This window comes from Schistocerca cancellata, chromosome 4 (assembly GCF_023864275.1).
Source record: "Schistocerca cancellata isolate TAMUIC-IGC-003103 chromosome 4, iqSchCanc2.1, whole genome shotgun sequence".
NCBI classification, from domain to species: Eukaryota; Metazoa; Arthropoda; class Insecta; order Orthoptera; family Acrididae; genus Schistocerca; species Schistocerca cancellata.
The window spans coordinates 93510338-93525034 of NC_064629.1; the positions used below are offsets into that span (position 1 = coordinate 93510338).

The 14697-nt window shown below is 40.2% G+C and overlaps 1 protein-coding gene across 1 annotated transcript in view; it reads right to left on the bottom strand.

The window, feature by feature from the left end:
- LOC126184530 (glutamate receptor-interacting protein 1) overlaps nucleotides 1-14697 on the bottom strand; it is a 538419-nt gene that overhangs the window by 155476 nt on the left and 368246 nt on the right. Inside the window, exon 8 of the mRNA XM_049926935.1 lies at nucleotides 7994-8150. Within this exon, the coding sequence (XP_049782892.1) occupies nucleotides 7994-8150 (157 nt within the window). The remainder of the gene's footprint in view (nucleotides 1-7993; nucleotides 8151-14697) is intronic.

Genomic DNA, 14697 nt, shown 5'->3' on the forward strand with positions numbered 1-14697 from the left:
ACCCTTTACATTATGGTGCTTGCAGTGGAAAAGAGTTGGCACTGTTGTTTTATTTAGCACTAAAGCCCACAACTTGTCTAATTTCAGTCATTCTTCTTTTCTTTTAAAGTTGTTTTTGTGCTTTTGCATTTCTATGGTCTCCCTGTATATTCTTGCACAGTAATGATTGGATCTTACTAAAACAACACTGTCAGAGAAATGAATCTGGTGGTCCCGTGGTCCAGTGCATGATCATCTGTATGTTTACTGTAACTTAACATCACAGTTCACTAATTTTTTCCAGTATGTGAGTCATATGATCACCAACTCTTACTTTGCATACCTTCTTTTTTGGTATCATGAGATTAAATAGGCATAATTTTAGACTTCTGCACTCCACTGAAGGCTCATGAATTTATATAATCTTACATTGTATACTATGAATGATAATTATAAAACACAGTAGTCATATAACAGGGGAAGTTTTGTTGTCAGCAAGTTTCTTTATGTATTTGAAACTAGATTAGATGCTTTCATTGTTTTCCCTTTCATACTGATTTCTACCTTATCCAATGTACTAATGAAGCCTGTAATTGAACAAAACTGAGCAACAAATAATAGTGATGATGATGATGATGATGATGATGATGATATGATTACATTCACAGGCAAAGAGTTTGACTACATACTGAAGTCTGTTGGCAAAGAATTTTACACAGTTGTAATTTCAGTAGATGGTAAATATGATATCAATTACAGTACCTATTAGAAGTATTTGTCTCACATTTTACACCTTTTCTCCTCACCATCACTTACACAGCCAGAAAAAATAGTAGTACACCCTTTTAGATGCTACAATTCACTTAAGATTGTAACAGTGTGCACAGAGAACATGAAATGATTACAAATCAATAGCACAAGTTGTTCTGAGGTACCAGGTATCTACCAATGCCAAAACGCTCATATTAGTACGTGATGTGACCTCCGGGGTTGGCAATACAGGCACTGATGCTGGCATCTAGTTGATTGTACAGATGGTGAATACTGTCCTGGGTTATGTTATGCCATAACTGCTTGTCACATTCATGTAGTTCTGTAAGACTTGTTGGTTGATGAGTCACACAAGTCATTTCTTGTTCCATCATATCCCACACATGCTCAACTGGAGACAAGTCCAGGGATAATGATGGCCAGGGGTGTTGCTGCATGTCTTGCAGACCACATTGAGTTTCACAGGCAGTGTGTCAGTGTGCATTATCCTGTTGGAACAACACATCACCTTCCTGTTGCAAGAATGGCAAAAGAACAGGTCTAACAACTTTCTGCAGGTTCTGAGTGCTGGTTAGCATCCCCCTCAGAAACAACAAAGGTGAAGAAGAGTTTTAGCTTCTCGTACCCCAGACAGTTAAGCCTGGAGGGTGCCAGTGTGCCTTGGACGATTGCTCTCTATGAGTCAGTGCTCACCAGGTCTACATCATATGCAGAAACAATCATCACTTGCATGTAGGCAGAATCTACTTTCACTGATGAAGACCACAGACCACAGATCATCCTCCAAGAGATCATCTGATGGCACTAGTTGAGCTGTGCAGGTCAACACTGTGCTGTGAGTGGAAGACAGGCTAGAGGTGTGCATGCCCATTGTCCCACTCCTAATAACTGGTTCACAACAGTTTGTGTTGGCACATTTTGGTTCACAAGCCCTCTTATCTGTACAGTGGTAGCTGTACAATCTGCCACAGCTACCCTTGCAATATAATGACCCTGGCAGGTGTCTGCGCTGCGTGGGTGTCCAGAAACTTGTCTACAGGTGTGAGAATATTAATGTGACTGCTGATGCCAGCATCGTTGCACAACTGGTGCATCATTTCCAACTTGTGTGGTAATTCTCTGAAAGGACCATCCCGTTACTCAGAAGGCCACAAATTGACCCCTTTCAAACTCTCTCAGTTGGCTGTAGGAAGCGCAAATGCATCCAGCAGCAGGATTGTCTGATTGCTTGCTTCACGTGTTTACACCACACTGAGCCTTCTGGCTGTGAGCATTCCCTATTAAAGGGTAGACACACATGGTGCTCTGATAGCTATGCCACTATGCCGTATACTGGCAGATGATGCTGAAACCATTATTAGTACATCTACTACTCCCACATGGCATATGCCATCGTTGGATAAAAATTGATGTCAGCTTTCGAATTGTACTAATTTTTTCCAGTAGTGTATATGTTAGTTTTATTGTTTTTAGTGCAAGGACAACACTTCTGCATTAATTACACTGACTGCAGTTTGTAACTATGTTGATAATATAACAAATGAAATATAGCTTAAAGAAGTTCATAACCCTTTAACTGTAATTAAAACTATATTACTAAATGTTTCTGAGTAAAAGTTAGTTGAACTGAAGTCAGGTCCTGACCTCTATTCAAGCAGCACCAGGAGTGTGGATCACTTGTTTGTCTGTTACATTACAAGCTTCTAAGTAGAAGTGAGTTACTTATTTAAGTTTGCCTGTGTGCTTTTGTACTTTAATCTTAAATTTCTTGTATGGCTATTTCTTACCATGTGTAGTCTTGTATTTTAGTAGCTGTGTAGTGTATATTTATGCCACCTGCACTGTCACTGTATTTTGTTTTGAACAGGCCAGTGGGCTGGTGACCATTGTAGACAGCTCAGTAAGCCACTCACCTCTTTTCTAGCACCACAGATTTCCACAGTCTTTGTTATGGTTAGGAAATGCAAATGCTGTGTTTGAATATCAGGTGAGTTGGAATACCTTTGCTCACAGCTCCAGACAGTGCTGACTTCAGTCATGCAGCTTGTGGCTGTTGCCAGTTGGCATCACATCACTGTGGGAAACTGGAGGTGGGGATCAAAGGGATGTCCATGTGCTCCCCAATCAGTACACTGCTGTGGTCTGCCTATTTACTGCCGACATTGTGGTTGAACTGCACCTGTGGCCAAGTGGGAGGTTGTTTCTAGGTGTGGCAGGCAACAAAAGGCTTTTTGCGGAACCAATCAATAGGCCTCCCCAGTCTGTCTAACAAAAAGGTTTCAGGCTCTATCTGTGGCTGATGAAGATCCTGAGACAGTTGAAACCATGGTTTCAGAGGAAAATTCTCAGCCTCTAAGGTCCAAGCACATGCAGGGGGTGGCATTACTGGCAGCTGGAAGTTCCTATGTTAAATGTGTGTTGAAGCCTCTTAGAGACATGGCTGCTGAAGAAGAGAAGAAATCCAGTGGGTGCTCTGTGTGTGAATGTTAAGGGCAGCCATCCCAGATGTGGAATAGGTCCTTCCAGGTGCCACAAACAGCACAGGGTGCAGCCAGCTGAAGATAGTGGTTCATGTCAGTACAAATTATGTGTGTTACTTTGAGCTGGAAGAGATTCTCTCTGGTTTCCAGCAGCTATCTAAAGTGATAAAGACAGCAAGTCTTGCCTGCAAAATGAAAGAGAGTATCATTGACAGGACTCAGTGTGGATGTTTGTTACAGGGCTAATTGGAGGTTCTGAATCAGAGGCTCAAACAATTCTATGACCATATAGGCTGCAGATTCTGTGATATGTTCCATATGGTGAAGAGAATCTGCTTAATAGATCAGGGGCCCATTACATACAGAGGCACCTACATGTGTAGTGGGGGCTGTATGAAGTGAACTGGGCAGCTTTTTATGTTATAGGGTCTCAGAAAAGTAGAAATAGGGGTTCAGTCTCAAAGCTTGTAGGTCAAACACAGGATGAGCTTAGACCTACGAAACACTGGTGTTATATTTGTAAATTGTCACAGCTGTGCTGAGAAAGAACCAGAGCTCCAAGCACTCATAGAAAGTACTCAAGCAGAAATTGTTATAGGCACTGAAAGCTGACTAAAGTCAGAGATAAGTTCAGCTAAAGTTCTTACCAAGGACCTAATGGTGTTCAGAAAGGATAGATTGAATTAAGCTCATGGTGATGTGCTTGTTGCTGTTGAAAGTGGTTTATCTTGTAGTGAAACTGAACTAGATATTTGCTGTGAATATGGGTAGAGATTATAGTCAACAACCAGAATAAGTTAATAACTGCTTCCTCTTATCGACCACGCAAATCAGCTGAATGATGATATACTTGAAAGGTTCAAGAAATATTTCCATCTCATTTTGAATTGATATCTGACTCATACAGGTATACAGGTATGCCCAGTTTCAAAAGTAACTAATCTCACAACCCTTACTGCATGTATTTAAAGCAAATCTCATTTACATTTTCATAGTATTGCTACTACCACCACTAGTGTGAAATTGGAATAAACATCATCTTTCAGGTGTAGAAACGTGCCTACTAACTTTTGTTTATTTTGCACAACTCCTTCTTGCTGTTGTGATTTTTTTTTCGTCACTGTATGTTTAAAGTGATAGGCAATAAACTTAACCAAAGTTGTACTAAAAGCTTACTCCAAAAACGTTTTTGAGCAATTAGTTCAGGAGCCCATACAAAGCCATAACATAAGCTCACTGCAGTGAGACTCAGTACCATAACACCCAAATCGGCCAAAAATAAATGCAAAATAGATTTGTTTAAAAAAGCAGATACAATTTTGCTTGACACCTTCCTAAAACAGAGTCTCCATTCCTTCCAAATTATCTATGTAAGTGGTGACCAGGTAATGCTTAAACTTGTAGTGTTGGTGGTAACTAAGAGTTTCGTGAAGTAAATTAGCAAGAGATGAAGCAGATACCCCATGGTACACAACAAACATCAGGGCATTGTTGCAGAAGCAATGGAAAAATCATGCCAGATTTAAATGTATACAAAACCTGCGAGGTTGGCAATGTTTCACAGAAGCATGAAACTTAGATCAGACTTGAATGTAAGATACTTTTACTAGTTTCCATGACTAAACTCTGAACTCTGGCAGAGAATCCACAGAAATTCTTATTGTAAGTAAAGTATAGCAGTGCCAAGACACAATCAACACCTTCACTCCATGATGACAGAACCACTGAAACAGAGTTACAATACATGGTTTCCTAACATTCTTTCACTAAAGAAGATACTGTAAATATTCCAGAATTCAGATCAAGAGGAGCTGACAACAAAAGTGATCTATATGTAGATACTCTCTGTATAGCAAAGTCCAGATTCTATACCAGTTATGTTCCTTTCAGAGCATGCTGATAAAATAGCTCTGTTTTTAGCAATCATATACAACTACTCAGTCGATAAAGATCCATACTTAAGGACTAGAAAGTTGTGCAAGTCACACCAATACACAAAAAAGGAAATAGAAGTAATCTTCTGTCATTTATGTCAATATGCAGTCGGAATTTGGAGCATATACTATGTTCCGACATTATGAATTACTTTAAAGAAAACCATTTACTGACACATAATGAGCACAAGTTCAGATTTTTTTTCAGCTGGGTTTTGATTCACATTAAGTGAAGACTGCTATTGACAGGGATCTCAAGTTTATCCCATTTATAGATTTCTAAAAGGCTTCTGACACCATTCCTCACAAGCAGTTTCTAATCAAATTGTCCACATGTAGAGTATCACCTCAGTTGAGCGATTGGATCTGTGACTTCCTGTCACAAAAGTCACAGTTTGTTTTAACTGACAGAAAGTCATCGAGTAAAACAGATGTGGTATCTGGGGTTTCCCACAGAAGTATTATGGGCTGTCTGATGTTCTTAATCTATATAATTAATTTAGAAAACAATCTGAGCACACCTCTTAAACTGTTTTGCTGATGATGCTGCTGTTTACCACCTAGTTAAGCCATCAGAAGATCAAAACCAATCGCAAAATGATTTAGACATGTTATCTCCATGGTGCAAAAAGTGACTATTGGCCCTGTACTATTAAAAGTGTGAGGTCATCCACATGATTACTAAAAATCATTTAAATTTTGGCAACATATAAATCATGCAAATTTAAAGAGTGTCAATGCAACTAAATACTTGGTGACTGTAATTGGGAACAACTAAAAATTGGAAACATCATATAGAAAACATTGCATGAAAGGCAATACAAATTCTTTGTTTTATTGGCAGAACATTTAGAAGATGTAACAAATTTATTGAAGAAACTACCTACACTACACTTGTCTGTTCTCATCTGGAGTATTACAGAACAATATTTAATCTTTACCAGGTTTGATGGACATCAAAAAAGTTCAAACAAGGGCAGCTCTTGTGTATTATGATGAGGTAGGGAAGAGAGTGTAATGCGTATGATACATAAGATGCAGTGGAATTAATTAAAACAATTTTTTTTCTGAGGTGATATATTTTTATGAACTTTCAGTCACAATTCCACAAAGGGAGGAATGACCATCATACCAATGAAGGGTCCCTGAGAGCATGCGGAAATGCCACAACACAACATGGCATGGACTCAACTAATGTCTGAAGTAGTGCTGGAGGGAATTGACAACATGAATCCAGCAGAGCTGTCAAAAATCTGTACAAGTATGAGAGGGTGAAGATCGCTTCTAAATGGCATATTGCAAGGCATCCCAGATATGCTCAGTAATGTTCATGTCTGGAAAGTTTGGTGGCCAGTGGAAGTGTTTAAACTCAGAAGAGTGTTCCTGGATCCACTCTGTAGCAATTCTGGATGTGTGGGGTGTCACATTGTTCAGCTGGAATTGCCCAAGGCTGTTGGAATGCACAATTGACATGAATGGATGCAGGTGATCAGACAGGATGCTTATGTTCATGTCATCTGTCAGAGGCATATCTAGACATATTGGGATCACATATCACTCCAAATGCACATGCCTCACACCATTACAGCACCTCTACTGGCTTGAACAGTCCCCTGTTGACATGTAGGGTTCATGGATTCATAAGGTTGTCTTCACAACTGTACATGTCCATCTGCTTGATACAATTTGAAACAAGACTCATCCGAGCAGGCAACATGTTTCCAGTCATCAACAATTCAATGTCAGTGTTGATGGGCCCAGACAAGGCATAAAGCTGTGTGTCGTGCAGTCATCAAGGGTACACAGGTGGGCCTTCAGCTCCAAAAGCCCATGTAAATGATGTTTCATTGAATGGTTCACAAGCTGACACCTGCTGATGACCCAGCATTGAAATCTGCAGCAATTTGCAAAAGGGTTGCAGTTCTGCCACATTGAATGATTCTCTTCAGTCATCGTTGGTCCTGTTCTTGCAGGATCTATTTCCAGCCACAGCAATGTTGGAGACTTGATGTTTTACCAGATTCCTGATATTCACACTACACTCATGAAATGATCATACAGGAAAATCCCCACTTCATCTCTACCTTGAAGATGCTGTGTCCCATTGCTTGTGTGCCGACTATGAAACCATGTTCAAACTCATTAAATCTTGATAATCTGCCATTGCAACAGCAGTAACGAATCTAACAACTGCACCACACACTTGTTGTCTTTTATAGACATTGCTGACCACAGCACCGTGTTTTACCTGTTTACATATCTCTGTAATTGAATACGCATGCCTGTACCAGTTTCTTTGGTGCTTCAGTGTAGGATCTGTCTGTAATAAGGAAGTAATGTCATTGCAAATCTGCAGAACACTCACAGGCAAACCCTACTCCATACCATGATCACATGTAGATTGATGACAAAAATCATGGCCTGTGAATCTGAGTGCTCACTCCTTAGGTATTCTTACTATCATCTGGTGTCAAGACAATGACACATTAAACATGAATATTTTTACCAGTGTTAATAACATTATGAAGCTACAGATGCTACATTTGTAATGCAGGCCACAAAAACCCTTGTTAAACATCTTTAAATCCCTATGCTTTTTACTTTTCATCAATATTGTACCCTTTTCCTGATTTTATCTGTAATGTGCTCCAGCAGTGTCTGATATTTTCAGTTTCAATTTGTACAATCAAAGGCTGTAACAGCTAATTTAAGCTAATGGATTTTTGTGAAGAACAGATGGTAATTTACATGCTGTAATTTATAATACAAAAAATTATTTGCAAATGAGGTTGATAGAATATTCCTCTTATCAGCCTTTTAGCAGCTTACCTGTCAGCAGGACTATCTTTATCAATACCAGAGACAACAACCTCCCCTGCAGAAGTTCCTTGTACAGCTATTCCATAACCATGCAAATCAGACTGAAGAGTTAGGTACACCGTCTCTGAGTGGCATACACCAGTACAGCCAGCACTAGTCACTGAACCTATAAGAAAATAAAATTTACATTAATTTTATAAAATTTATGCAGCAGTTATTATCCAAATAATATTCAAATTACATATTGTGGAAGTTTAATATGTTTCCCTATGTTTCCCTTTTGACAGGTGTACAAGTTTCCCATAGAGCTATCTGTCTACAGACTGGAAAAAACTTAAATGAATGAGGTTTACAAAATATTTAACTTTGTAGCTTATTCCAAGATCATTTTAAAGTGTTGTAGCCTGTTGTTCATGGGAATAGGAGAAAATTTACTTATAAACTATTTTTACTCCTGCAGCTACTTCCAGGATATGTTGGACATTTCCTATGGAAGACACACACACGCACACACACACACACACACACACACACACACACACACACACACACACACACACACAGAGAGAGAGAGAGAGAGAGAGAGAGAGAGAGAGAGAGAGAGAGAGAGAGAGAAATACAGTTTGGGATGTAAGAATATATTAGAAATATATATTTGGGAGGACTAAAGCAGCTATCACAAACCGCTACTGAATGTTGCATTAACTACCCATCAATAATGACAAGCTTGTATATTTCCTCTTTCCAGTTGCAGTGTGCTACCAAGGTCTTGGAGGAAGATTTGTATATAAACACCCTGATAAATCTTATTGATAAATTAGTGCTACTCTAGCAACTAGCATAAAAGTACACACTGTTTTATGTCACAACACTAATAGTAAAAAGATATATATATATAATATGTTGCCCATTGAAAATATATGTAGAAGTATTAACTGAGGTTTTTTTTGTTGTATGTTATCATGTAATTTGTAGGAGCAGGAGAAATAAGGTACTGTAAACACATCAATAAAGATTTGAGTTTTTGTAGAAAAGTTGTTTTCTCTATAGTATACAAATTACTTAAGGACAATGGGAAATAAAGTGGGCATTATGGTTGAACTTTAAAATTTACAGCAAGACCACATCTTGACATTTTTAGGAGCAGTAATATCAGTCATAACAGTAAAATTAGAGGGAAGAGCTAAAACATAGGAAGTATTGATGTAATAGAATTATCACTGGAGGAAGAAAACTGGAGGCTGCCATGGAGTGGAGAAAAGGATTTAACAATACTATGATGGTTTTTCATAGAGAAATACAATTATGTCAAATGTATTTGTTGTTGGACACTGGTAGACACAGAATAGCCAGAGGCTGAAAAATGTAATGATGCAAACATATTGCACAGAAATTTTCAGGGAAAACATACCATATTTTATGCACTGTAAGGCACTACGGGCTATAAGATGCACCTTAATTTTTAAACAGTTAAAAAAAATAATATTTTTACTATTTTTATTATTAGATTGCAAAGTCAGAATAAAAAAAATTCGTAGTTTATGAAACCAAACTGACCTTTAAAATCTCTTAAAATCACCATCTTCAAGCTCTGGCCATTTTGAATCCAGCCCTCTATTTGCACATTTAGTCTTCTTCATTTTTTCAGTTCTTCTTTACTAGCCCACTAATCATGAATGGTTTTTTTCTGTTGGTGAAGGGCTGAAATGCCATTCAGCTGCTCTGTTTCCATGCTTTTGCATATGCTACTACTTTCAATTTATAGGTCACATCATATGAATACCATTTATTTTTTGGCCTTTAAAAACCTACCTACTAACAAAAATATTGTACTGTTGCCAATAATACAAATCAGCTTCAGTTCAAGTTCACTTGTGTAGACTGCAGTAATTTGGATTTGTGATGGCAGGGTGGGTGGGAGACAGTGTTAGTGAGCTCGTGAATCCCTGCAACTCATGTTAATCGCTTTAGTGCACTGCTGCTGCCAGTTGAATCCAATGTTACCAGACAGAGGTAGGTTTCCTGCAGTATGGAATATATTGCCATTTTTAAACCTACATCAAACACTGGACATTTTTGTATTAATTTCGAGTATAAGACACACCTGAATTTTGGAGACAATTTTTCGAAGAAAAGAGTGTGTCTCATAGTCTGTAAAATATGGTAGCTCCCATGATTGTAGGATATTGGAAAACTAATAAAGTAAGCAGAAAGATCACAATTTTTTTTATAAAATCAAATGAATAACATCACTTAAGAATACAAATTTCCCTTGACTAATTATGATGATTGCATTAGTGTTGGCAGTTCATGGATGGATATGGAACTAGAAACTTTTCCTCAATGGGTTGGTTTGGGAGTTTCAATGATATGGATCATTGGACCATAGGTGCAACCACATTGGAAGAATATCTGAGGAGAGACCAGACTAAAATATGGTTCCTGAAAAGGAATGACAGCATTTTCAATGACTGCAGGGGCAACAGTGTGGATGCCTTGCTGATCTGGCCCTGTAACATAAGCCAACATGGCCTTACTATGTTGGTACCGTAAAGGCTAAAATCATGGAGAAATGATAGTTGTTACATATGTCAAGGACATGCAGTTTACTGTATGGTTTAGTGACAATTGAGACTATAAAAAATATGTTGTAAGTCTTACTCCCATTTATGAATTTCAGAGAAGCTGGAAGTCATTAATGTGTTTTGCCATTGGGTGATCAACTTTTACTGATCTTACACACATTTTGGCAGTAACAATTCATTCAGATGGGCTAGCTGGTTAGTACTTATGTACACATAAAAGGCTGTGTGAAAGTTGTAAGGTATGACTTGTTTCACCAGCTGACCAGATTCTGATAGGGCAGGATATGTCTGATACAGAACTGAAACAGGGTGTGTATGGCACCTGGCTCTCCATCAGGAACATGACGCATGTAGCAAGGCTTTAGTAGTAGATGTGGCATAATGATCAAGCAAGATATTTTGTAGATTGGGGATGCAGTGTATGTATAGTACCAAGAATCTGACATGGCTGGGAGACACTGGCTAACAGACTGAAGGTGTTTATGGTGAGTCACTGAAAACCACAAAAGACAACAGTGGTGGACAAACAACAAGAAATCATGACAGAATGACAAATCTGGAGTGTAAACCATATCAAGAGCCTATATTAGCAATATCTGAAACCAAGCAACATTGCTTACAAGAGATGATATGAGAGCACAGTTGGAACATGACTGAGGTCCAGCCCCCATGCTGCTAACTTTATAGCACAGCTGCAGGAGCCAACAGGCTGGCACATGAGTCCTGGTCTATGTCTATTGCTGAAGCAGTGATAGCAACACTTGCAAAGATTAGGAGCATCACCTAGCAGCTGTCATCTACTTCCAGGCATTCTGGTGAGCTTTTGAACTTGTCAGATTGGGATACCAGATTCCCCTCTTCCAAATGGGTGCATATGGCCTGAAGCACCCTGTATGACATTTCAGAAGGTGAACCAGCAGCACAATTGGCATCCCGGTGGAGAAGCGTGACAGCTGGGAGAAGGAACATGGGATGCCAGACAATGCACTGGAGACTGGCGATGTGGGAGATGACTATTGAGGTTAAGAATGCTGCAGTATGTGCTCAACCTCCAAACCTATATCCATGCGAACCATCAGTGGGGTCCCTTGGAGTGCAAATTGTACCTCTGCAGTTGGGGGGTTTGCAAGGGGGCCATTCTCAGTCTGAGTGACCCACTGATGGTGGCGCAGTCAGTAGGTGGTGACGGAGTTGGTTGGTGTATCGACACTCCAAACCCCATGGAGTATCAACCAGCACAAGGTACCATCAATGGCTGCTCATCACTGTAGCCAGCATCGATGAAGGTTTTTCTCCATAGGAACACGTGCAGATGATTGAACCTGATGGGCATCATCCAACGTGGTGGATACAGGTTCTGAGGTCTGTTATGCCAGGAAGTGGAGGAGAGTACATGGCTGTTGCCCATGAAGGAGCTCTGCCGGGTTGTGGTTATGGACAGGGGTGGTCCTGTAGGTGCTCAGGAACATCATGAGCACTGATGTGGAGGAGGATTTGCCCATTGCTTTCAACACTTGTAGTTATTATTTACATACCATCTGATCCACTTCACCATTGGAGGATGGGTCAAACAGTTGGCTAAACAGATTTTAATTCCACTGGTATTGCAGAACTGTTCAAAGGCTGTTGCCATGAACTGGGGCCGGTTGTCAGACAGGGGGGTGTAGGGAAGCCCTTCGATGATGAGAATCTGGGTAAGTGCATTGAGTGTGGTGGTTGTAGTGGCAGATGCCATGCTAACCACATGGGGTAGCTGGAATAAGAGTCTACAACAATGAGCCATATGGAGCCCAGAAAGGGACCAATCCACTCCAGATGACTGCAGTTGCAGGAATGATATGGAGTGGACCAGGGGGTGAATGACTAAGGAGAAGCAGCCTGATGGTGGGTGCATGCAGAACAGCTGCCCTACATGGCCTTCATCTCTTTGTTCAGACCTGACCAGTAGGCATGTTGTCTGGCAAGAACTTTCATCTGTAACATAACACAAGGCTCACAATAGGAGAGTTCCAAGATATGAGGATATAAGGTAGTCAGAATGACAACATGGTGGGAATCTGCATCTGCATTCAGCAGAAGAACGTCAGAGACAACAGACAAATGATGAGCAAGGTGGTCCCAGGCCTGGAGTTCTGAATCAGTAGATTTGAAAAAATAAATGGGCAAGCCATTTAACACCTTCCAAGGCATGTTTTCATTCTATGTCAATGTTGAAACAAGATACCTCCTGTTGGTCAAATGCCAGGTCTTGTCCTGAGGGTTGACAAGGGAGCGCATCCACATTTGCATGTTGTGTGGTAGGATTCTACTTAATGGTGTAACTGTAAGAACTAAGGAAAAGAGTCGAATGCTGGAGCCTTTGAGTCATTCACTCTAGAAGCTGAGAGTATGGTCCAAAGAGTGCTACCAGTGATTTTTAGTCAGCAATGAGGGTAAACCCAGTCGCAAAGAGGTACACATGGAATTTCTTAATGGTAACGATGATTGCCAAAGCCTCTTTCTCGATCTGCAAGTAGTTTCTTTGAGCATGTGTCAGGGTATTTGATGCACTGGTGATGAGTTTCTTAGTACCATCATTGTTGTGGAACACAAGCACTTCACTAATGCCATAGGGGAAATGGCAGTAGCAAAAACGAGTTGATGTGATGGAGGAAAGGACATAAGGCAGAGTGCCAAGAGTAACATGTCCTTCAGCTGGGTGAAAGCATGTTCACAGACAGCCCACAACTGGAAATTAATGCCCTTCTTCTGCAACTGGTTAAGTGGGTGCATAATGTTTGCTGTTTGTGAAAGGAACTTCACTTTACCCAAAAATGCCTTCAGTTTCTTTAGCTTCTGAGGACATAGGAGAGGGTCAATAGCTGAGATGTTGTGATCAGTGGAGTGAGTCTCATCTTTGTTGAGTAAGTGTCCAAAGTATTCCACTTGCTCCTGAAGGAACTGACATTTTTGTAGGCAGCACTTGCATATGGCATCATGCAACATAGTAAAGAGGGTGCAGAGGTTATGCTGGTGGTCTTGGCACATGGAACCTGTAACTATTATGTCACCTAGGTAATTGGTACAAGAGGAAATGGACATGGTTAACTGCCCTAGTGATCTCTGGAAGATTGCCAGAGTGGAAGTGATCCCAAAGGGCAAAAGATTGTGTTTGTACAAGCCAAAGGGTGTATTGATGACCATAATGCATTGCAATTCCTCATGTGGAGGTCTGTAATTAAGCATTGGCAAGGTTTATCTCAGAAAAATATTCACTGCTAACAAGTTTTGTAAGAAGATCCTGTGGATATGGTATGGGGTAGGTTTCCTCATGTGTCTGGAACTAGCTGTTGACCCAAAATCTCCAAATAGCGCCAGAGGGAGCCATTTTGTTTCTTAACCTCCACTAGGGGCACAGCCCAAGCAGTAGTTTGGACATGTTCAATTACCCCTGCTTCATAAAAGCAATCAAGTTCAAGCTTAACTGCTGTCTGTACAGAGGCTGGAAGTGAATGTGCCAAAAAGAAATGGGGCACTGCATCAGGGTGTAGAGAAATATGCACCTTAAAATCGGTGGCACACCCCTGGCCAAGTTTGAACAGAGACATGAAAGATACACAAAGTCATTAAATTCCTGAACTGAACTTCATCCATGATGGAGAACCAAAACAGTGAGAAAAAATCTACACCAAAAATGTTGCCAGACAAGTGCCTATTGACAACAAACAGCTTTATTGGCCATGTAACTTTCTTGTACACTGCTGTATTTGTGAACTGACCTCTGAGAGGAATTGAGCTGTCACAATATGCAACCAACTTGCAGAGGTCGGTCCAATGCTGGGTAGCACAGACAAGCATATGTTGGGAGGTTCACCAGGGAAACCATTGCTCCTGTGCCTGCTTGGAAACAAATGTCCTGATGTGCAAAAATTAGATCAATAAACAACTTGTGGTAGGAGGATTGCCCTGGAGAACAATGGTCTGGAGTTCATGCAATGTCTCTCTGCAAGTATGGAGTGGGGTTTGACTGTCCTGATGCTTAGTGGCAAACATTTTGGAGATGTCAATCCTTTCCACAATGGGTGCAGTGTGCCTAGTGATCTGGACAGTCTGTATGGTTGTACATTGTGAAAGAGTCAGGACAAGATG